Source organism: Solanum dulcamara, chromosome 10, assembly GCF_947179165.1.
Source record: "Solanum dulcamara chromosome 10, daSolDulc1.2, whole genome shotgun sequence".
NCBI lineage: Eukaryota > Viridiplantae > Streptophyta > Magnoliopsida > Solanales > Solanaceae > Solanum > Solanum dulcamara.
In genome coordinates this window covers 67,041,618-67,065,190 of record NC_077246.1, presented here as the reverse complement: position 1 = coordinate 67,065,190, position 23,573 = coordinate 67,041,618, and the positions used below count along the sequence as shown (strand labels likewise).

The 23,573-nt window shown below is 31.5% G+C and overlaps 4 protein-coding genes and 1 pseudogene across 4 annotated transcripts; 4 read left to right on the top strand and 1 right to left on the bottom strand.

The window, feature by feature from the left end:
• The first annotated feature begins 553 nt into the window (after positions 1–553).
• LOC129871660 (U-box domain-containing protein 21-like) lies at positions 554–2,108 on the top strand. Its single transcript, XM_055946617.1, has one exon. It carries the CDS (start codon positions 673–675, stop codon positions 2,005–2,007), a length of 1,335 nt encoding a protein of 444 aa, XP_055802592.1. The 5' UTR covers positions 554–672; the 3' UTR covers positions 2,008–2,108.
• Positions 2,109–3,729: 1,621 nt separating this feature from the next.
• On the top strand, positions 3,730–6,427 carry LOC129871717 (uncharacterized). The gene is made up of 3 exons (XM_055946689.1): positions 3,730–3,949; positions 4,093–4,199; positions 5,884–6,427. Exons 1-2 carry the CDS (start codon positions 3,857–3,859, stop codon positions 4,192–4,194), a joined length of 195 nt encoding a protein of 64 aa, XP_055802664.1. The 5' UTR covers positions 3,730–3,856; the 3' UTR covers positions 4,195–4,199; positions 5,884–6,427.
• A 2,335-nt stretch (positions 6,428–8,762) lies between these two features.
• Positions 8,763–11,746, top strand: LOC129870683 (protein RGF1 INDUCIBLE TRANSCRIPTION FACTOR 1). Its single transcript, XM_055945530.1, has 4 exons — positions 8,763–8,830; positions 8,964–9,236; positions 11,236–11,391; positions 11,495–11,746. The coding sequence occupies exons 1-4, from the start codon at positions 8,828–8,830 to the stop codon at positions 11,702–11,704; spliced, it is 642 nt and encodes a 213-aa protein (XP_055801505.1). The 5' UTR covers positions 8,763–8,827; the 3' UTR covers positions 11,705–11,746.
• Positions 11,747–18,691: 6,945 nt separating this feature from the next.
• Positions 18,692–19,285, bottom strand: LOC129904924 (pterocarpan synthase 1). The gene has a single exon (XM_055980338.1). The coding sequence runs from the start codon at positions 19,247–19,249 to the stop codon at positions 18,692–18,694; it is 558 nt and encodes a 185-aa protein (XP_055836313.1). The 5' UTR covers positions 19,250–19,285.
• Positions 19,286–21,117: 1,832 nt separating this feature from the next.
• On the top strand, positions 21,118–21,866 carry LOC129870873 (kunitz trypsin inhibitor 5-like; annotated as a pseudogene).
• The last annotated feature ends 1,707 nt before the right edge of the window (positions 21,867–23,573 follow it).

Here is a 23,573-nt window from a genome sequence, read left to right as displayed (position 1 = left end):
AAGTCAAACCCATAAACTTCAAAACCGATCCGAACCGAGCCCTAATACTTATACAAAGCTCAATGGTATTTTGTAATACAAAATACTTTAGTCATGATTTTTGTGTTATTTAAGCAAAGTTAAGTAATTTTTTAACTATAAAAAATAATCTAATACCTTAATATAATACACAATAATAAAATCAAATGAATGAGGTTAGTCCAGCGACCAGTTTTTTGTGTTGTCTCTTTTCTCCCGTCAAAATTAAACCAACCTTTGTATTCTTTTTTATTTATTATTTTCAATATTCCTTATACCTAACATCTCTAGTCAAAAAAGCAAAACAAAAAAAAACACCTCTAGCTAGTCTAAACAAACCTCCTTAGCACCCCTTTTTTGCCCCATTCCTATTCAACACTTGTAATTTTTCTTAGTCAATATTCAATTTAGCTCACACGTTCTTGAATATCTTTTTACTATTAAAACTATAATACATAGTACTATACTTCAATTATATTAAATATTGGAAGTTGAACCGCGTGACATCAACAAACTCACATATATATACACATTAACTCCTACACACTCTTTACCTATCATATAACTTGCAAACAATAAAATCATAAAACCAAACTCATTTGTCTAAAGATTTCTAGTTCAAGTTAAGTTTTTTACTTTTTGTTGTAACAAACAATGATTTCAACATGGAGGAAGAGAAGAGCATCAAGGAGGAGCAACTCAAAGAAACAAATTGAAGAAAAAAACATGGAGTTGTTGATGATTCCTAGCCATTTCAAGTGTCCAATTTCATTAGATTTGATGAAGGATCCTGTGACTTTATCAACGGGGATAACGTATGATCGAGTGAGCATCGAGACATGGATTGAAAGTGGGAATCAAACATGTCCCATTACTAAAAAAGTGTTGAAGACACTTGAGCCAATTCCTAATCATACCATGAGGAAAATGATCCAAGAATGGTGTGTTTTGAATAAAGATCATGGGATCGAGAGGATCCCAACTCCAAGAATTCCCGTTACCTCATCAGAGGTAACGGTGATTCTTAGGAAGATCGAGTCTTCCTGCAAATTGCAGCAAGGCTCAGAGTCTGGTTGCGAACTGGTAATGAAAATGAGGAAGATGATAAAGGAAAGTACAAGGAATAAACGCTGTTTTATTGCAAACGGGGCAGGGAAGATTTTATCATCTACACTTCTTGGTTTTATGGAGAAATCATCCGTTTATGAAGTTGAAACAATGGAAGAAATTTTATCAACTTTGACAATTTTATTGCCTCTAGATGGTGAGTCCAAGTCAATTCTTGGATCAAAATCATCTTTAAATTGCATGGTTTGGTTCTTGAAATGTGGTAGTTTATCAAGCAGAAGGAATTCAGTGTTTTTGCTAAAAGAAATTATGAGAATGGAGGAAACATGGAGAGTAGAAGAGTTATTAAAGATTGATGGAGCTTTGGAATCTTTAGTGAAGTTAGTGAAAGAGCCAATATGTCCTACTACCACAAAAGCTTCTTTATTAACTATTTACCATATGGTTAATTCATCACAATTATCAAATGAGAAAGCAAGATCCAAATTTGTTGATTTGGGGTTAGTGGAATTGCTTTTAGAGACACTTGTGGATTGTGAAAAGAGCATATGTGAAAAAGCATTAGGAATTTTGGCTGGACTTTGCAACTCAGAGGAAGGGACAAAAAGGGCTAATAATTATGCCTTAACTATTCCTGTTTTGATCAAGAAATTGTTGAGAGTGTCAAATTTGGCAACTGAATTTGCAGTCTCAATCTTATGGAAACTAATTGTGAAGAATGAGAGAAAGGAAAATGTTGTGCTTATTAATGAAGCACTTCAAGTTGGTGCATTTCAAAAGCTATTGCTACTAATACAAGTTGGATGTAGTGATAATACTAAGGAGAAGGCTAGTGATTTGTTGAAATTGTTGAATTTGCATAGAGGTAAGGTAGAGTGTATTGATTCTTTGGACTTGAAGAACCTAAAAAGGCCATTTTGAAACATTAGTTTAGTTTATAGTGTGTGTATACATTCATGTGTCATATCATTGTACAAAATTGAACAAGGATAAAAAAGTTATGACTATTCTTTTGGATATAACTTTGTGGAGTATTCTTTTTTTTTTTTTACTTATTGAAGTTTATGTTGAAGATAAATGAAATTTATGTAGTTAGAAATGGCCTATTGTCCTTGTGACTTTGATCTTTGAGAACTTTCTCAAATTAGAATTGTTATACTCTTACATATATATATTTTTTCTTTTGAATTATATACATATGAAAAGGCATACATTCATTTGAACTTGTCTCAAAAGCCAGTTACACGCTTAAACTATCGTAGTGACCTATTACACACCTATTCTTGTTCAAAGTGTAATTAATACCACCTTCGAAAGTACAAAATCAGTCACACAATCTAGAGTGGTGTGCATGCGTCTGACAGGTCTGTAAAAGCTTACACGTGTAATTTATTTATTTATTTCACTTTTTTTTTCAAACCATATTTGCCTCTATCTTCTGTCTTCTTCCTCACCAGAATGATACCATTTTTGTCTTTATTTTCTCTCTTCTTTTTCATCTGGACTCCATTTTCGACCATTTCTTTTGATTATAAAGAATACCAAACAACCAAGAATACAAAAATTTCATAAAAAGATGTAACTTTTAGCCAAATCAAACCAAAAAGGGCTAGTGGATGTGTGAATATGCAAATCTATATAAATACCTAGATGAAAAAAAAAATAATTTTTAACCAAATAAGACAAGTGAATATGTGAATCTGCACATTTATATGAATACCTAGATGAAAAAAAAATTCAATTTTCAACCAAACAAGGCAAGTGGATGTATGCATATGCATACCTACCGGCAACAAGTATATTTGGGGTTTTTAAGGTTGGAGGGTTTGCTAGTATCTTGCTGGAAATTTGAAGGTGAAAGTAGAAAGATGAGGAGGACAAAATTACTAATTTCTAGAATCTAATACGTTGTGAAATTTGGAGTAAAGAATTCTCTTTTTTAGTGAGTCATCTTGATATGATTTGGTGTGTTAATTATGAGTCAAATTAGTGTGGAATTAGTGAAAAGTCTCTTGATAATGGTGGAAATTGAGTGACAAAGTATTGAATTGTGATACGAAAAAAATGAAGAAGAAAAAGTCCGAAGGAGAATAAGAAAAGAGGAGCATGAAGAAGGAGAATATAGAGGCTGGGTTAAAAAAATTATTTTTTTGAGTTTATTTTTTATTTAAATGCGCCTATTTTATTTTTATATTTAATTTTATTTTCTTGTCAGTTTTGGGGTGGTATTAATTACACTTAGAACAAAAATAGGTGGGTAATAGGTCACTACGACAGTTTAAGTGTATAACTGATTTTTCAGAACAAGTTCAAGGGTGAATTTATGTCTTTGCCCCAATAAATAATAAAGGATATACATGTAACTTTACTTTTAAAATCTAACTCCCCATTTATCTCATGCATTGTCTATTTTATCCTTGTTATATCACATCTATTTAATATATCTTTATATTATATATAATTTATTTTTTAACATAGATATTTATAATTTATTTTTAAAATAGAATACTTAAAAAAATGATAATGAAAGGGTATAATAGGCATTTTAAAATTTTAATTAGGATAAAGAGGAGAGTTTGATTATTGTTCAAAGTTGAGGAGAGTTTGATTTTAAAAATAAAATTGGGGTGAAAATATAATATAAAACTTGTGGGTGTGAAGTACAATTAACATAAGAGTTAACCCGTTTGAGTAACACAACTCGAGTATATCCAATTTTCAATATGCAAATTATAGTGTTTTGGTAACAAGGGTTTTGAGGTACTCATCAATGGAGAAGAGGAAATTCGTAGTGAAGGAACTCCTCAAGGACAAGAAACTGTGGTTCGCTTCATTCCTCATTGTCTGGGCTGCTGCTCTCCAGGTAATTTCAATTTCAAGTAAGCTCAGTTGATTGATTACTGAAATTTCACCTTGTTGGCGAGGGATCGATTCCCCATCTTATAATACACTACCACCAATTTTTTTGATTTTAAAAGATCAAAATTTGTGTAATTTGACTGGCAGGGGCACATGATGTGGTTGCAGAGGCAAGATTCTTTCAAGGACAAGTTTGGAAACCTAAATGATGAAGGCACAGATCAACAGAAACTGGCAGATAATCAATGACCCCGGTAACTACTATTAATATTGATTTTGGATACTTTGTTTTCAATCTTTTGATATTTCTTTGTCCTGGATTATGACATGTTGAGCTTTTTGTTCGAGATGAGTGAGAGGAATTTTTTTTTTTTTAAATAACCGTGGCGTCTGGGCCAGCTTATGTTTACCTGCATTAATTCCATAGGATACCTGCTCTCTCCCACCAGCACAAGTACCGGGTAAATCTGTCCCCAAGTTTTTGACAGATGAAAAGAAATCACCTAATGTTTTTGCTTCCTTGGATGCTGATTTTGTTGTACTCTTATGAGTGCATTTTTGCGATTTCCTTTTGAATGAAGTATCAATATGAATGGAATAACTTAAATTGCATATCGATGGTTTAATAAAGTTACGCATTTAAGGCACCTCCAGTCTGTGATTTCATTTGTCATGAAATTGACGCGAAATGATGTACTATTTTGTGAAAGGAACATTTGTATTCTCTAAGGATAGGAATCACTAATAAGAACTTATTGATGAAGTTGATAACTCTCTCAATGGCCTATCTAAATTGTACATAACTCCAACTTGTCCTTATACTCGTGCTTGATTCTTTCTAGTAGAGTTGTTAAATGTAAAAAGCTACAACTTGCATGTTGGAGCCTAATGCACAAAACGCAACTGAAGCGTGGGTTTATTGAAGAAAAATGCTGATTATATGAGATTGTGTGGGAGAATATGGAAGCCATATTCCTTCTAAACAGTCTTGGCCTCCAGTTGTGTTGAGTCGAGTTTAGTTTGGATACATGTGTCAAGTGGCCAAGTAAGTCACAGTTGCCATGTTGGGAAACCATAAAAACGTAAATAAGTGAAATTTTGTGAAAAACCACACTCGACTTCCATGTATATACAAACGAGCACATTCAGATGCAACTTGAAAACTTCCTTTATATTCATGTTGACTCAAATCCAAAATGTCTTTGACACCTTAATCATACATATAAATATTCTTGTCCACCAACTAAAACATCAGAAGCAGTGATGGGAAGTTCCTTAGTTAACCTAGTTGACTCAAAAGCCCCATAGAGTTTCAAAGCATCAGTACATTCAATCAAAAAGCTGCAAAGCACTACTATATTCAACCAAAACAGAAAAAACCAGCTACATTCTAAGTGACACAGGAAGTGTGAAGCTGGAATATAACAAAAATGTCATTGTTCATACAAAGGAAGAAACCAGTAATTAAGAGCAGCAAAAGCAGTGGTAGCAACGACAGTACAGAGTAATTTACCTTTATGCATATAGAGGTAATATTCTTGAAATACTGAGAATAGCAGTTTGGGAGTTTGTTCAGTTTGCAGCATGTGGTAGAATTTCTTCTTGAGTTCCTTGCTTAGGTTGACAAGCTGTGGGTGTTCTTGATAAAAAAATGTTGTCATTTGAATCTCTTGGTCTCATTAATTAGACTTTCTATTGTTCAAATTGGGTTATTTATTTTACTGGTTTTCTATATCAGCAAATGGTTGCTCTAAAGTCTCAATTTAGAAGAGTCTGACCTCAACACTTTAGGTTTCTAAACATTAGCATATAGTTCCACAAGACTTGATGTCCTTCAGAAATCAACATCATCTTTCTTTCAAGCGTAAGTTCCTCAGAAGCAAGCTTTTAGATCATTCATACATTGATTCTTATCTATATTCCTTTATGTGGTTGCAGTACAACAACAACAACAACAACAACGTCCTAGAAAAAACAGTCGAGAGCAATACTGGAAAAGGTACCACAAAGAGAAGCTTCAGTTGCTTACTACTCACAGATGATAGATAAATAGGAGAAACTGTTGATCGGCACTTTTTGGATTCTGAGCTCTCATTAATTACTTCAATGTACCGTTTTATCAGACTGTCAATCTTCAGGTCACTTGTTTATGAACTCACGTTTGGTTCGTCTAATGGTATCAATTGCTTCTTCTAAGATGCTATGAAGTAGTCTACTTTGATATGTAAATGAAGGACTACAATGTTCTGCTGAACCAAAATTGGATATTGTTATCTAATGTTTTGGGTGATTTGGGGATTTTTCTTTGCTCAAGGTGATTTACTTTGTAATAAATAAGTTCTCCCCTTCACAAAATTGAAAGCATTGTTATTTAATGGTGTGTTCATTATCAGTAGTTTTCTTATTTTGGGCTTGGCATAATGATTTCCTTCAAGCAATTTATGTAAGACATTAGTTATAAAAGAACAATGTTGTTAGTTCTTCTTCCCCGAGGAATTTATATGGCGTAAGATTTGAATACATCCTATCCTATCTAGACTAGCGAGGGACCCACGTGGTGGGTTGGAGGTACACGTGCACCCAATAACTTTGAAAAAAAACTCGGTGTATATGGTATATCTAAATACACATTTTATTTTATCAAAAATTTTAAAATTCCTTATCATTTTTTTAAAAAAATCCTCTCGGATACATTTCTCCTCTATGTATTCGGATGTTTGTTGATGTATTTGGAAGTCTAGTCAATAAATTTTAAGGAATTTTTATAATTTGTAAAAAAATAGAGAAATAATGTAATTATCTCTTAAGACTATGAGATTTAGGTAAATTATACATATTTAATTGACAAAAGATGGTGAATGTCCTTAATTTTTGCTCTTAGCCCTTTATTCATATCACCAATATGAAAAAATATCCTGAATTTTAGTTTTTATCAACAAGCTTGATTGCGGCATAAATGGAACAACGAGTAAAACTTTTAGTTGCACAATTTATAATAATCTAAATTAACCATAGTTCATATAATTAACTCTTAATATATCTTGAATTTATCAAATTTTTCTGGCCCTATTTATAAAAGGCATGAGCTCAATGATATCCAACTGGTCATTCAAATCTCTGTAAAATTATAGACAAAAACAATTTGTTTTATTTAGCGTAATCAATAAGTTTGTACGACATATGGACCATTTTTTCAAACCATTAAAGGTATAAATTGATCGTTTATTTTATAAACACTAATAATTACTTAAAAAAGCAATTTGATGAAAATTTCGTCACTTTGTGTAACCAAGATTCCCCACTGTTAATTAACAAGAAAAAGCTGAAGCCAAAAAAAAATGTAGAAAGAAAAAGGGGCCAAAATCCCATCAAATCCAATCAAGAAAATCATACCAAATGCTAATCATGAAAATTAGCTGTTATTGCTAAGGATCATTCCCCTTTTTCTTGGGTTAAAATCATCATTTATCAAGATTTGCTTTGCTGGATTTTATATGACCCATTAATCAAAAACAAATAGTAAAAATGAAATGTTTAAAGGGAAAATAGATTCTTAATTAATTTCTAATTTCATTTTAAAATTCAGTACCATAATGAATTGTCCTATTAGGACGGCAGAAAATGAGCTATGCTAGACACAATCTTTATTTTATTTCGAAAAAAAAAAAGAGAACTATTAGACTAATACATTTAATGTTTAATTAATTGAAATGTGTGATTTTTAGTCCCTTTATGTTGAAGTATATTATATTTGTACTAGTACTATTTTTAGAACAATATTGCTGTCGAATAGAAATTAAGAACATAAATTTATCATAACACATAACTAATCAATGGAACAACTATTAATTATGTTAAATTTGTGAATATTTACTAACTAGAAAAGGAATCAAAAATATATATTTTAATTAATTAAAGATTAATGTGTTTAACTAAATTACATAAGAATCTAAATAAGAACTACCCTATGTTTTTTCAAATCTGTTTATGTACGACAAAGACATTTAAAACATGTAATTTTTCTACAAAATGTAATAATTAGCTCAATTGAAATGCTAAATTAGTTTGACTAATAATTACTAAGCTTATTTCTAATTGTGTAACACAATTTGTAAATTGTGTCTTGTAACAGTAAATTTGGGTAACACAAGTTATAACGTGCATGCAAAATTAAGTCAAATGATTAAAAAAGTCAATATTGAAAACTTACAAAACTCTGTTTGTCAAGATTTCATTTCATAAAGTAATTATTCATGTTTTAGCTTCTTAATAAAACAATAATTCATTTGGTTTAACCGATTAAAATAGCTATTATAATAAAATGATAGAAGTTTGAAATTTATTTACAAATAAGTCAGTATGCATTTAAATTAAAATATTGAAATTGATTAATAAAAAATTGTTGCTTCCCGTTAAATTTGAGGTTCATTAGTTTTGTATATGTATTAAAAATCACTAATTGGTATAACTACTTCAATATATTTTTGTATATTATTTTTAAACCCATAATATTCAAATTCTATTCTAGCTTATAACTATGACCTTTGATATTTATCCCCAAATATTATTTTTCCTTTTTAAGTTGACTACAAAATCTCCAAAACAAAATATATATATATATATTATATTATTATAAACATAAATTTCAAAAGACAAAGACGGCCGCCTCCATGACTCCCGAAAGCAGTGGCCGAAATTGGGGGGAAAATCCGACAGTAGAGACCTAACAATTACGCTCAAGTGGGCCCCATATCAATGATCTGACGGCCATGATTCCTTCACTTTCCCACTGCTTTTTATAAAGAAAAAACTCTCTTTTCCATTTCTACTCCCCAAAAAAATAATCCTCTTTTTCTCCCATTTCACTAAAACTACACAAAAAATGGTTAGTATATCAATTAAGTTTTTTTATATTATATGTGTTTCAATTTGATAATATTCATTATTATTTCAGATTTTAAACTGTTATCAGATCTTAAATTTTCAATTTCAATGACGGGATTGTTGTTTTTGTGAAGCTAATTGGAGGAAAAATTCGAGTGATGAATAGAGCAGATTGGATTAAGAATTTGCTCAACATCAAGTTTTTTGAATCGTGTGGATATCACAGAGAATTAAGAAGAAATGAGAAGAACATGTTTTGTATTGATTGTAATCTCTGTTTCTGCAAGCATTGTGTATCTTCTTCTTCGCACTGCTTTCATGAATGGCTTCAAATCTGCAAATATGTTTATCATGACGTTGTTAGACTCCATGAGATTCAGAAACATATAAATTGTTCTGAAATTCAGGTATGTTTTTTGTTTAATTTCATATTCAATTTACGTAAATTTTGATTAAGATTTTACAACGTATTTTTTTCCTTCGTAATATTGATAAGAGAATAGTTAATTAAATTAACTTTTGAAAAACGCAAAAGTTCAATTAATTAGTCAAATTATGCATGTTCTTTTGCTATTGATTTAGTAGTTTTTGGTTTGTGTGTGGTAAAAATGAGAATTTGAGTTCTACGTACACTGACACTTTAAAAAAAAATCCCCAAAAAAATTTATAGAATCAAGTTTTATAAGGTAACTAGGTAAATTTGTATGATAAATATTGATCGATGATTTAAAATGATAATTACTTTGATATCACATATTAAAAATTGTTGATAGTTTAAAATTTTTCGTAGAATCATCAAGTCTTGTTAATAATTATGGTAAATGGTAAATTTCTGTGATAGATTTTGATTGGTGGTTTAAATTGGTATTTAACTTACTATCACATATTAAAAGTTCACTAATAGTTTTTAAAAAAGTTATCGAATAATTACATCTAAATTCTTATTATAAATAATAAATGGTAATTAACTTACTATCACATATTCAAAATTAACCGATATTGTTCTGTGGTGAAAGTCCAAATCTTAATAAGATATTATAAACATTTTAAATAGAATTGCTATTTTTTTTCACAATTCACTATTTTAACTTTTTTTTTAGATGCAAAGCATAAAGTTAATAGGAAATATAACAAATATTCAAAAATAGCAATAGGTATATGTATTAATTAAAGGGAGACAGAAACTTAATCTTAATCTAATTTGCTCACAAAACAGCCCTAGCTAAAATCTAAAATATACAAAAAAAATTATATGTTAATTAAAAAATATATTATATAGAGTTAAATATCTTTTTCAAGTCTTTTTAATATATAAAATTTATAATTTTCTTGTATAGTAACTTAGTAATGGATTAGGTTTTTCCATTTTATCAAGTTTTGTTCAATATCTCAATTACAACTCATTTTAATTCTGCACTAAGAGTCTACTTACTACCACTAGAAAGTTACTACTTATATAATTACAAAGGGACAATTAATATTTAGAAAAAAAATATTATTTTCTTATATAGTCATGACATTAGAAATGTATTTGAATTTTCTTTTCAAACTTTTATATTTTTAGTTAAATAACCGTTAAATTTTGTTTGATATTTTTAATTTTGTATTATACTACTTAAAGTTTGTTATCTATTTATAAGATTTTTCAAAATAAGAACCTAGGAATTGTATTATAATAAATGGATAATATTTTATTAACTTGAAAGAATCTTTCACAAGTTATATAATAAAACATATACGGGTCACTCAACTAGTATATATAACTTAAATATCAAAAGAATAATGTTTTATGTTTGATATATTGTTAGGAGGTCCTTGGTTCACACATTAGTTATGTTGGACTTAATAATTTAAAAATTATAATGTAGATATTGTGCAAAAATTATCTTTTATTGGATATTGTCTACTATAACGAAGAAATAAATTTTAATAGTAGTGTGAATGATTGCATTTTGTCCTTTACACATGAAAAAAATATGAATTCATTGTCACATAACCTATAAATATTATTTATTCAATAAAAAGGGAACAAAATAATGTACCGATTAATTATTACTAAATTTTACACAATAATTATATATGCTTATTCACCCATCGGAAAGGAATTAATCTAAATGGGAAAGGAATTAATCTAAATGGCATATGAATGTTGATAATCATTTCAGTTATTTCGTTTGTTGAAATTATATGTTTTTTTCAAGCAATTACATTGTTATATCACTATTGAAAAATAAGAATTTGCAATATATAAATTTTGTAGCAAAATATCAAAATTCGTCACTAATTTTATTTAGCAATAAATTATTATAAAATTTTGTTTTCGACAATTAATTTAGTGATGAAGTTTCTTAGTAATTTTATTGTTTTGGTTATTATCTAACTATATTAAAATTATTGATTTTGCAGACTTATAAAATTAATGGTGAAAAAGCTATACATTTAAATCCACGTCCTCAATCTAAAGATAACAAAACTTCAAAGTTAAAGGGAAGTGTAATGTGTGAATCTTGTGGGAGACACCTTCAAGATTTGCCAAATCGATTTTGCTCCATTGCTTGCAAAGTAAATTTTCTTTACTTTACCATATATTTTTAATGTTTTATTTTATATTTGTCAATTTTATTTGCTTATTAATGAAATTCATTTTCATGAAAATTCATTTTAGGTATCTATAGATGCAAATATTTGCAAAGAACGTCAGAAGAACTACATCTCCAATCAAATTACGAAATTCGATCACTCAAATGAAAACGAATCTTGTATCTCTTTGAATGAGTCATCGGAGGTAATTCAAACATGGTTCATTTCAACTTTGAAACCAAAGAAGAATTTGCACAAAAGGAAAGGCGTTCCTAGAAGAGCTCCTATATGTTAAATATCGGTCTAATAAAAGTCACAAACTACATCCTTACTAGTATCTTACTAGTAAAAAAAATGCTTGTCGACTAAGAAAGCATTTCGATAGGAAGATCGATTATTATATCATCCGGCATTCATTTGGGAGAAAAGTAAGCTAAGAACGTATGAAAATTGACCACAAATAGTGATCGTGGTTGATTCGACGATCTTTCAATTTTATTTTATATATTTTAAGTATTGTTTTTAGTTGGGATGTAATGTACATGAACATATATGATATGAATAATGTCAATCTATTATACCAAAAATATTCAATTATATATATTGAAAGGCAATCATTTTGAAAAAATAGGCCACAATTTTGGGTTTTAGTTGGATTGGCCGGTGGGGTGATCCCACCTTTTTGTTTGAATAATATCAAGTTTTAGTGGTTGTATAGCATAAAGATGGGGTCTTGACAGGCTTAATATTCTCCCTTTTGCATATCTATATGCATCATTAAATTTTTAGTATTATAAATATTTTAGTTTGAAAAATTCTAGTTTTAATTATAATACTATTCTTGCCATATTTCCTTGTATGGATCTGTCATATGATTCTCATAATGTCAGCACAAAGGTGTAAACACATTAATACAATTTATCATAGTTAAATTAAAAAATAAAAAGACCCTAGATTTAAATATATGATATGCATGTAATTATTTGGTCCTAATATCGAGTGTGAATTAATAGATTGGTTTCTTTTTTGCAATTTTATTGTGTATCTATAGCATAGACTTTTTTTTTTGGAACCCTCAAGTTATCAGCAGTTGTTGCGCATTGAATATCTTTTTCTATTGGTGTACTTTATTTTAAGGATAAAGATTCAAATATGTCATCGAACTTTGAAAAAATATTTATTTATGTTATTTTTGTGTGATAAAGTTCATCCATGTCATTATTTGTTAATTAGAATGGCATAAATGAGCTAAACTTTTAACTGATGACATAGATGAGTCTTTTCTCAAAGTTCAATGACATATTTGAGCCTTTTTCCTTTAAAAAAATAATACTTTAATGAATGACGTGACTGAATCATAATTGACCACGTGTAAAAATGATTTTGCAAAATAGAATTGTTTTCAGTTAACAAATAATTGCATGGATGAACCTTTTTCTCAAACGGAAATGACATAGATAAGCCAAACTTTTAATGGATGGTATAAATAAGCCTTTTCTAAAAGTTCGATGACATATTTGAGCCTTTTTCCTTATTTTAATTGTATCGAACTATGTTTTATTAAATAATTTTCAAAATCTTTCATTTTTTAATTCATATTAAGGCTTCTCATTGATTTATTTAGTTCATACGGCGTTCAAAATTCTTCTTAAATAACACATCGAATAAAATTATCATCTTTTTGAACACGTTCATTTAGTGAGATTTTGAGGTAATGCAATAATAATTGCGTACTTATATCATGATGGAAGAAATTCTTATCTCATGATATGGGATTTTCCTCCTTTCTAATTTGTTAATAACATGAATTTTTCAATATATAAAATAAAAATTTCATTGCCTTTTGCTACTCCCATTCCATGAGAGCCAGGTGACAAGAAAATTTTAGAATGGATTGCTATTTTAATTAAAGTCAATATCTTATTACAAAATAATATTGATTATTAAAAAAGAAAAAGAGGCAATAGTATTTTATACTTGAGAAATAAAGAATACTTATACTAACACATAAGAGTTCTACGTATCTTTTTCAAGGAAGGTCTCAACAAGTCATGTTATAAAGGGTATGATATATTAAGACTAAATAATTTCCAATAAAATATCATATTTTAAGTATTAAAAAGAAAAACATATCACCTAAAATGGTTTAATTATTTTTACTACATTCTTTTCAACACTTTTAAAATGATATATTTGGCATAGACAATGTTATTGATAAAGATGGGAATTTAGAGCAATAATGGTAAAATCGCCTTTTGTGACCTATAGATTAGGAATTCGAATCAGAGCAGCAATTGCTTGTGCTTTATTAAGGTAGACTGTTTACGTTATATTTTTTGGATTGCGACCCAGCTTTTCTTGACCCTACTTAATGCAAGATTTTTTGTGCATCGAGTTGTCTTTTTATAGCTATTTCTATATCGATAAAGCATATAATTTTATTTGATTTGATTTTGTTTATGTGTAAATAAATTAGACCTCCATATCATCCATGTGCTATTACAACAATGTCTTTTTCATACTTATTCTTCTCATTTGAAAGTGGCAGACAAAAAGGGTGCATAAAGAATAGAAATTCTGAATTTCTGGGATTAGGGTTTTGTGATGTTTGATTAGTTTTCTACTTTTATGAAGTTCTTTTTGGTTTTAGAAGTACAAAACAGCATGTGCTGTTTATTTTAATAGTAAAACAATAATGGAGTTAGTAATTAATATATTAATCTAATATTATCCTTATATGGAGTGACATTGAAATCCACTTTAATTTGCCTTTTAATAAGATAAGAACAGTCAATATTTACATTTAATAAAGCAAGAAATGTCAATTTGGAATTTTGGATGTATTAAATGTGATACTGAAAAATATATAGCATTTGAGAATAAATTGAGAAATTAGCATTTGAATATAAGTTGAAAAATAAATAATTAAAAATAAATTATATTTGGATATGCAAAGTTTTCAAACTCATCTTCAAAAATTCTATTCAATGTATAATCAAACTATATTTTGGATTTTCAAAAGAAAAAAGTTCCATAGACAAATGGTTTGTATCTTAAAATATATTCTGGAGTTTCAGATGTGTAATTTAAAAATTACATGATAATAACTATTTATCATTTAGAGGACAAAAAAATAATAATCGACAGACGTTATTTTTGACTACTAATTTAAAACATACCTATTTTAGGGGGACAATTGAAAAAAAAAATAGAGAAAATTTTGTATATAGTTGTAGTTCGTAATTACGAAACGTATAGGAATAGTTTGTGATTTTACAAAATGTACCAACAGTTTGTATCCGCGCGCAAGTGTAATACATGGTATCCGCACACATATTAATATTAAGATATATTATTCGTGAATATAATAAATGTATATGTGCATATACAATATCTCAATATCGAAATACCTCTAATCCTCATGCATAAAGTAGTGAATACATTGTATCCGTATGTTTAATAAATATATTCACGTGTATACAATATTTCTATCTAATTATATATATTCACACAAATAATAAATGCCAAATTTTATATCTAAATATAAATAGTTGGAGACACGTATAGAATAGAAGTCTGCCACCTTTGTTAGCCTTAGCTCACTGTTAGACCCTCAAGTTTGGACTTGGGCGCATGGAGGTAAAGGCAGTGCCAAGGACTTGTACATTACCCCTTGACATGGGCCTATGCGGGTGAGACAAGCAATGTGCAGAGTTGCATGCCAATGGCATGGTGTGCAGCCAAGTCAAGGCGCTTGGGTGATGGCAAGCTGCTTGACGGATGTCAGTGATGCGAGATAGGCGCAGGGCATCAGATGCAGGCATGCGCGAAATTAGCGCATGGCATCAGCCAAGGGCATGCGCGAGATAGGCGCATGGCACCAACCAGGTATGCGCGAGACAATCACATGGCATTAGGCAAGAGAATGCGTGAGTTAGGCACATGGCACCAAGTAAGAATGCGCGAGATAGGAGGATGGCATCAGGCACAGACATGCGTGAGATAGGCGCTTGACACCAAATGGACAGGAGCATGGCATCTGGCGGGCATGCGCGAGATAAGCGCATGGCACCGGGCAGGCATGCGTGCAGGCAAGGGGTTGGCATCAGCAAACATGCGTATTGGCATAGGTGTGTTGAGGCCAAGGCAGAGGGACATGGAAAGCACTGCAATGGTGCTGGCAAGACAGTGCGGGCAAGACATTTGCATGGTGCTGGCAAGGCAGTGTGGGCAAGGCATTGGCAAGGTGATGGCATGGGCAATTTCGCTAAGTGTTGGGGCAAAGCTGTGAAGGGAAAATCGGCCAAGGTAAAGGAACCAGGCAGGTGCAAGGCACACGAGCGAGGCACGTGTGCGGCACATGCGACGGTTGAGCAGTGTGCGGGGCACATGCGACAGTTGGGAGTTTTCTGAAGACTTCGCCCATGAGCTCCAAAATTTCAGGGCACGTTTCCTATCATGTTTCCCCATGATCCCTTATAAGTGCTGGCACATGACCATGCACGTCCCTCCCCCTTAGTGCTGTAAACTCCCTGGCAGTTTGTATATATATAGGCATATAGCTTGGCTAAGGCAAGTACCAAGAGTTGTGAGCCTTTCCTAAGACACGAGATTCCTTTGTATAATCTGAGCGAGAGATTAATAAAGGTTGGGCAAGTTGCCTGTAACACTGCGTGTCTTATTTATTTTTTGTGTGTGTTTGTCACAAATTCAAACTAAGTGTCAAACGCGTTGGTAGGCTGAAGTCATTGTGCGACGCTGACTGCCGAGCGAGGGTGTTTTGAGGTGGAAAAAATTAACCAAAAATCACCCCTGTTACAACTGGTATCAGAGTGACACGATTACGCTTCATAGCACGATGGCTGACGGAGGTAATACGAAAGACAGAGTTGCTGCCCTGGAAAAATTCATGGAAATGGCTGAGAAAGACGATGAGACGACGTCTATGGTGAGTCGTGTTCATGTGTTAAACACAGAACTTGCTCGGTTTCGTGAAATCATATCTATAAAGATGGCGGAATATGATGAGTTCTGAAATGGAGCCTTGGTTCAGATCGAGGATCTGAAAAAGGCTAGCGAAATCTTAAACTTGGAAGTGACGATTCTACGGAGGGCGATGACTGCTAGTCCGAGTGCAGGTCATGCCGTAGAACACTCCAAGGTTAGAATTTCCCAATCTAAGGCCTTCACAGGTTCAAGATCGACAAAGGAGCAGTACTTCACTACTGATCGTATCTCTGAGTAGGACAAGTTGAACATCACCATGATATACCTGATGGGTGATGCGAAACTGTGGTTGCGGACTAGAGATGCGGACGATGCAAGTGCTAGCAGGCCTATGATCGATTCTTAGACCAAACTCAAGAAAGAAATGAGGGACCAATTCCTTCCTAGCAATGTGTCGTGGATTGCTAGAGATGGGTTGAAGAGATTAAGGCAGATGGGGTCTATAAGGGATTATATCAAAGAATTCTCTTCTTTGATGCTGGACATACAAAATATGTCCGAAGAAGACAAGCTACATAACTTCATTTCAGGAATGCAAGCGTGGGCTCAAAATGAACTAAGGAGGCATAACGTGAAGCACCTCCCTAGTGAACGTAAAAGGGGTGTTTTAAATTCATTTAATCAAGTAGAGAGGTGTTTTTAAGGTTGTCAATAGTTGATAGATTAAAATAAATTCATGCCAAGTTTAATGGTGTTTTCTATATATTTTTTTCATTTTAAAAAAGAACCAATGATAAATTGGTGGTTTTGGTTAGTTTAGTATTTTTTAAAAATCTGTGTACTAAATTGTATCAATTAGTAGACACAATAATTTATGTGAGCCTTCTACAAGTGAACGTAATTTCATAATTTTTGTCTAAATTAAAAAACTTTTTTTTTAATATTTGTCCAAATTTACATTCTTGTACTTTTTCCTTTTTATTTTAATGCCTATTTATGTTAGCTGCCAATTCTCTCTCGTTGATTAAAAAGAAAAATACTGCTAATAGATTTATAGTTTAAATGGGTTCTCCGTTTAGTTAATAGACTAGTCTTTTGGGTTGCACTTTTCTATTTGGACTATAACATCATGTTAATTCTAGAAAATTATATATATATATATATATACACTCCATGTTCTGAGTATTGTATTTGAGAATCCCCAAAGGCAAGGAATCCACACCCACCCCTAATCAAATCGATATATACCCCATTTTTATGTTGAAATTGATACAGTTCTTCAAATTCCGGATTAACCATGGTAAGGAAGAAAAAACATATATTTTCTCCCTTTGGTTCGTTAATTCACTTTATTTGATTGAACGAGTATGAGTGAGTGTAACTTGAATGGATTGAAATACATCGCTGATTATATATATCTAATTTGAGGAAGGTTAAAGGTGATTGAATTAGTTCGAAGAAAATAATCAAACCTAAAAATGCACCTGTGATATGTGCATATCTCAGGTGTATATCCTGTATATCAGTGTACATTACATGCATAGCCGTCACTTCAGTATGTGTATATAACTTTATATATCTTGTATATCGGTGTATATCACACGTAGATTTCATGCACTGTGCACAACATGAGCTAACTGGATTTACATAGTGGTATATACATGGTGATATAAACACTGACGGAGTCAAAATTTTGATTAAAGAATATCAAAAATCATTAAATTACAAATTGTGATTTAGTGCACCGGGCTGCCCTTTTTATTAAATTACAAATTGTGATTTTTGACTTTTGACTTATAAGTCTTAAATTCTAGACCATCAAACAGATTCTAAACCTATGGGCTCTTTTCATATTCTTTTGTTAAAGAGATATTTTTGTATTTATTTCAGATCATAGAGGTTGGGCTTTAGTTGAACAACCTTCTCCTTCCCTTCCAACGAAATGTAACTACTCTTGCAAAACTAGCCACGAGTTACAAAGCTTCGATAAGATATCTTTTTCTTTTTGGATATTCTATTCACTGTCCGAAATTCGTAGAGTCCCGATTAAATTCGGATCGTGCACTGCAGGCTCATTCAGGGGTGGTGCTCCCAACATGATTTTTTTCATACCCAAGGCTCGAATCGAAGACCTCTGATTAAGGATGTAGCAGTCTTACCATTGCACCACAATCCATGTTGGTGCTTCAATAAGCTATCGAGAGTGCTATCATAGTCATGTGGGAATTTGTAAACTACCTATATTCCTAGTTAAGGAGTTGCAAAAAGGTAAAATATATATATATATATAAATAAAAAGAACCAAAAAAGAATGATTCAAGAAGTTGCTAATAATTCATCTTGGAATTGTTTTGGATTTATTAGGGTATTTCAATTGGAGCTTTATATGATAATAACTAGCTTCTAAATTATAATTATTAATAACTTCCCTTTTTGTTTGTGCAAAAATAGCTAGGCCACGAGCAAAGGCAAAATAGCCAGTACCACCAACAACATTCAACTTGTTATTATCATTTGTCAAACTTTTTGCCTCGATACTAAGACTCCCACTAAATTCTTTTGAATTAAACGTAAGATAAATAATATTAAATGCGGAATTCGCGAAATCTTGAATTGGGATGATGAAACCTTGTGCTTTTCCAACTACACGAGACGTGTTTTCCGGACCTTCTGTTAGAAGACGATGGAAAATTAAAGCGCCAAAGTCTGTTGGAGCTTTTTCGAAGGGAAGATTGGAAGCGGGAATTCGAGGTTGTTGAATATAAAGGGATAAATCAAGCCAAGGGGGATTTTTTGATTTGTTTTGTTGGGGTATTGGTGAGAATATTGCAAGGAGAATTACTGAAAGTATTGCTAATAAAACTGCAAGGCAAAAAATGATTTTTGCTATCATGATTATAACAAATGGTATATATTTGATTTGTTTGGTTTTCAAAAGAGAAATTAAGTTGATTGAGGAATAAGATTTTGAGGTATGATTGTTTTGGGGAGTGTTGCTTTTAATACTGTTCCTTTTTAGGGGTTTGTTATAATTTTAAAGGTTTTGGTTACTTAATCCACTTTTTTGCTTTTTCCACCTAAACCATATAGGTCATATACATATGAAAAGGCATACATTCATCATAGGATGCATCATGAGCTTTTTGTGCACCAAGGAATTAATTTACCCCTAAAAATTGATCATGTTTTGCTTGTTAAATAGGAACTTGGTTAATTTTTCTTTTTCTTTTTTTCACTTACATAATTCTATCATTCTTTTCACATTGTTTTTGCTACATTTAAGCAGAGGGTCTTTTAGAATTAGTCTCTTAAACTTCACAAGATTTTTTTTTAAAAAAAAATCAGATAAAAGTAAAGTCTATATACAAAGATTCTTCAAACCCCGTTTTATAGGATTTTACTAAATATGTTTTTGTCCTTGTTCTTTGTTTACACATTGTGATGTCCATCGAGAATTGATTAGAAATCCCAAGGGGAAATTCGTAGAAAATATTTCTGAGGAATGCTTTTCTAATGGATTTTCGAGGTAGCGTAGGTCCACAATTAACAAATTGATTGATAAAGATCATTAAGACATTCATTTATGTATCGTTCAAACTATATATAGGATAACTGAGAACTTTAAAGTAACGATAAATTTATTTACATATGATATATAGAAATTACAAATTTGAATTGTCAAATAAGTCTTATCTGTTTATATCAGACATCCTAAGAGTTCAACCTTTCCTCGAACCTATGTGAACGTCCAAATATTTCTTCTAAGTGGTAAGTATCATTTATGTAAAAGATCTTAAAAACCAACTAATTAGTCAAAACCAATTAATCAATAACAAACTTTTAGAAGATGAATATGGGTAGCATCATGACTCAAACAAGTTTGTGTAGTGGATACATATAGATTATATAGCATGATAAAATAAAACACATATTTACAGTCCACATGCATATGGGGCAACTTATTAATGAAGAAAGAACAACTTAAAAATTAATCCACCAACATTTTCTTCATGTTGAAAGCATTCATTTTGTCCATTATGTCACATGCACATGCATCTACACTTGTAAGCAAGTCAAGGTGATGACATTTTATTTCATTTTCTTCATGAGATCAAGTCACTTTTTGGTCCCCATAGAAGTAGAAATTGTACAAAATAACAAAAAGAAAAAGACACTATGATTTTCCCCTCGTGAACCTCTTTTTCCAACTACCAATCACCAACAATAAATATGCACATTAATAAAAATGCAATACATTTACTAACATTATTTAATTGTCATTAGATCTAATGTCGCTGCAGACTTTAACAACGATGCTAAAATATAATTGTTATTAGTAATTGTCTCTAAAAATATATTTAGCAGCAATTGAACTATTACCATTAATTGATTAAAAAAACTATTAACATTAATTAATTGACGCTAAAGATTTTTTGGTGCAGTGTTTGCCTTAATTTTAGATGAGTAGTTCTAATTAATATCAGTAGTTTCATGTATTTATGATAATAATACAGACTTGTTGAAGTCAATTCTAAAAGGACCTCCGCCTCTAAGGCTCCAACTACTCAGAATAGTCTTTTCCTTTTTGTTACTGGCTATCCGATCCTCGTTTTGAAGCTCAACTAAATCACATATGTATCCGAAAATTTTATTTTAAAGATAAAGCACTTCTTATAAAAGACAAAAGACGATTTTACATCCTGAACTCGAATTTGAGATCTCTAACTAAATATGAAGAAGTACTTTCCAATCTACTACGACCAGTCATTGTATTCAAATAGTCTATATAAACATGGTTGATCACTTAGTACTCAAATTGTCCAAGAACAAAAAGAAAGGCACAATGAGTACTACAAACTACCTAAACCTATTACTCATACTCCAAATAATTTTATTCTCTTTATCTTACCTTACAACTAGCCAACAACCATAACAACACCAATTACCACCACATCAGTGTTAGACACTGATGGCCATGAGCTACAAATTGGCTTAAAATACACCATTTTACCTATCAATCAAAATGGAAATAGTATTGGTGGTGGCCTAGCTCTAGAAGCTAAAAACAGGCCATGTCCATTTTGTGTCATACAAAAAAATCTTGAATCATCAAATGGACTTCCAACAAGGTTTTTGTCTATTGACAACAACCAACAAGTCATAAATTTATCTACTGATTTAAACATTGTGTTTTTTGCTGCCACAATTTGTGTACAATCCACAGCGTGGAAGGTCGGTGGCGCGGATGAGAGAACGGGACGGAAGTATGTCATGAGTGATGGCATTACTGGCCGGCCGGGGATTGAGACAATAAGCAATTGGTTTAAAATAGAAAGGTACGGGAATGAGAGTTATAAAATTGTGTATTGTCCTGGAGTTTGTGTGTGGGAATGTTGGTGTTTTTAATGAGAATGGGAAGAAGTGGCTTGGGTTGAATGATGAACCTCTTGTTGTTAGGTTCAAAAAAGTGTTGAATTAGTACCAAAGAATTGAACTTTTCATTTTTCTTCTTAGTTCCTCTTCTAATATACTCCGTTTAAAATACTTGTTTAAAATACTTGTCATGTTTTACTTTTCGAGAGTTTATTTGATTAATCTTTAGAACCTTATCATAGTCAATGAGATCGGTGCATGATTCTACAAGAAAGTCAAAAAGGAAGGTGCACATGCACCGTCCAAGAAGAAAACGTGTATTTTACGCGTTTCAAAAGTTGTTGCCTCCTTTAGCTACTTTTGATAAGAAAGCGCGTATTTTACACGAAAACGCGTATTTTATTCGTTTTCAGTTTCCTATAAATAGAGGGTCTCTTGCCCTCATATAGATCATCCCACAAATGCAAAAGAGTAAGAATACAAAAAGAGTTATACACTAAGATAAATATTGTAGTCTTGAGTGTCTTCTTTAGTGAGTTATTCCTTATACAAAAGTGAAGTATTTATTGTTGTTTTCTCCTTGTATATGAGAGCAGTGTACTCTCATATTATCATAATAAAATTCTTCTATCCCGTGGTTTTTTTCCTCTATCTGTTTGAGCGGTTTCCACGTAAAATTCTCGTGTCCAATTTATTTTTATTATTTATTATCATATCAAACTTTAGTTGTGGTGCTTCCTCCTCATAACAGTGGTATCAGAGCCCTCGGTTATTCTGTCTGTTTTATGCGAAAGTACTATCTGTGAATAGTAAAATTTGGTGAAAAATACTATTCACGTGAATAGTAAATTTCGGTAATGGTACAGTTTGTCACGATTGTTCGCAAAAATATTCAAAAACAATCTAGAAGGGTGTGAAACAAATAATAATATCGAGTACAACAAAGTTTGACGTTGAAAAATTCAATGAGATTAATTTCTCATTGTAGAAATTGAAAATAAGAGCGATATTGAGAATAAACAATTGCTTAGTTGCAATTCAAGGAAGACCCACAGATTTTACTGATGACAGAAAGTGGAATGACATAGACAGCAACGTAGTTGCTGATCTACACTTAACACTAGCTAATCAAGTGTTGTCTAGTATGACTGAAAAACGGGCGACGAAGGGAATATGAGATACTCTTTCGGGATTGTACTAGGCCAAGTCTTTGAATGATAAAATCTTCTTTAAAAGAAGATTGTATACTCTTCGAATGACAGAGTCCATGTCGGTTAACACTAGCTAATCAAGTGTTGTCTAGTATGGCTGAAAAACGGGCGACGAAGGAAATATGAGATACTCTTTTGGGATTGTACTAGGCGAAGTCTTTGAATGATAAAATCTTCTTAAAAAGAAGATTGTATACTCTTCGAATGACAGAGTCCATGTCGGTTACTGAACACATCAATACTTTGAATACTCTATTTTCACAACTTACAACAATGGGCTGCAAAATAGAGAGGACTAAACGTGCAGAGCTTCTATTTCAAAGTCTGCCTGACTCGTATGATCAACTCATCATCAACCTGACGAAAAATATAAACAGTCTAATTTTTGATGAAGTTGCAGCTGCTGTCTTAGAAGAAGAAAATTGACCCAAAAATAAGGAAGACAAACAAGCAAGTTCGCAGCAAGCTGAAGTTTTGACGATGGTGAAAGGAAGACCAACAGAACGTAGCCCTAGTGGGAGTCACAATCATGGTAGATATAAATCAAGAAGTAAGAAAAATATCAAGTGTCACAACTATGGCAAGAAAGGGCACATCAAGAAAGATTGTTCGTTCAAGAAGAAGAGTGAACAC

Excerpts from the sequence above, each read along its gene's own strand:
- LOC129871660 (XM_055946617.1), top strand. The coding sequence starts at position 673 with ATGATTTCAACATGGAGGAAGAGAAGAGCATCAAGGAGGAGCAACTCA.
- LOC129870683 (XM_055945530.1), top strand. Across the intron at positions 9,237-11,235 it reads TAAATTGTTCTGAAATTCAG|ACTTATAAAATTAATGGTGA; the intron begins GTATGTTTTTTG and ends TTGATTTTGCAG. Across the intron at positions 11,392-11,494 it reads TTTGCTCCATTGCTTGCAAA|GTATCTATAGATGCAAATAT; the intron begins GTAAATTTTCTT and ends AATTCATTTTAG.
- LOC129871717 (XM_055946689.1), top strand. The coding sequence starts at position 3,857 with ATGGAGAAGAGGAAATTCGTAGTGAAGGAACTCCTCAAGGACAAGAAA. Across the intron at positions 3,950-4,092 it reads TCTGGGCTGCTGCTCTCCAG|GGGCACATGATGTGGTTGCA; the intron begins GTAATTTCAATT and ends TTTGACTGGCAG.
- LOC129904924 (XM_055980338.1), bottom strand. The coding sequence starts at position 19,249 with ATGATAGCAAAAATCATTTTTTGCCTTGCAGTTTTATTAGCAATACTT.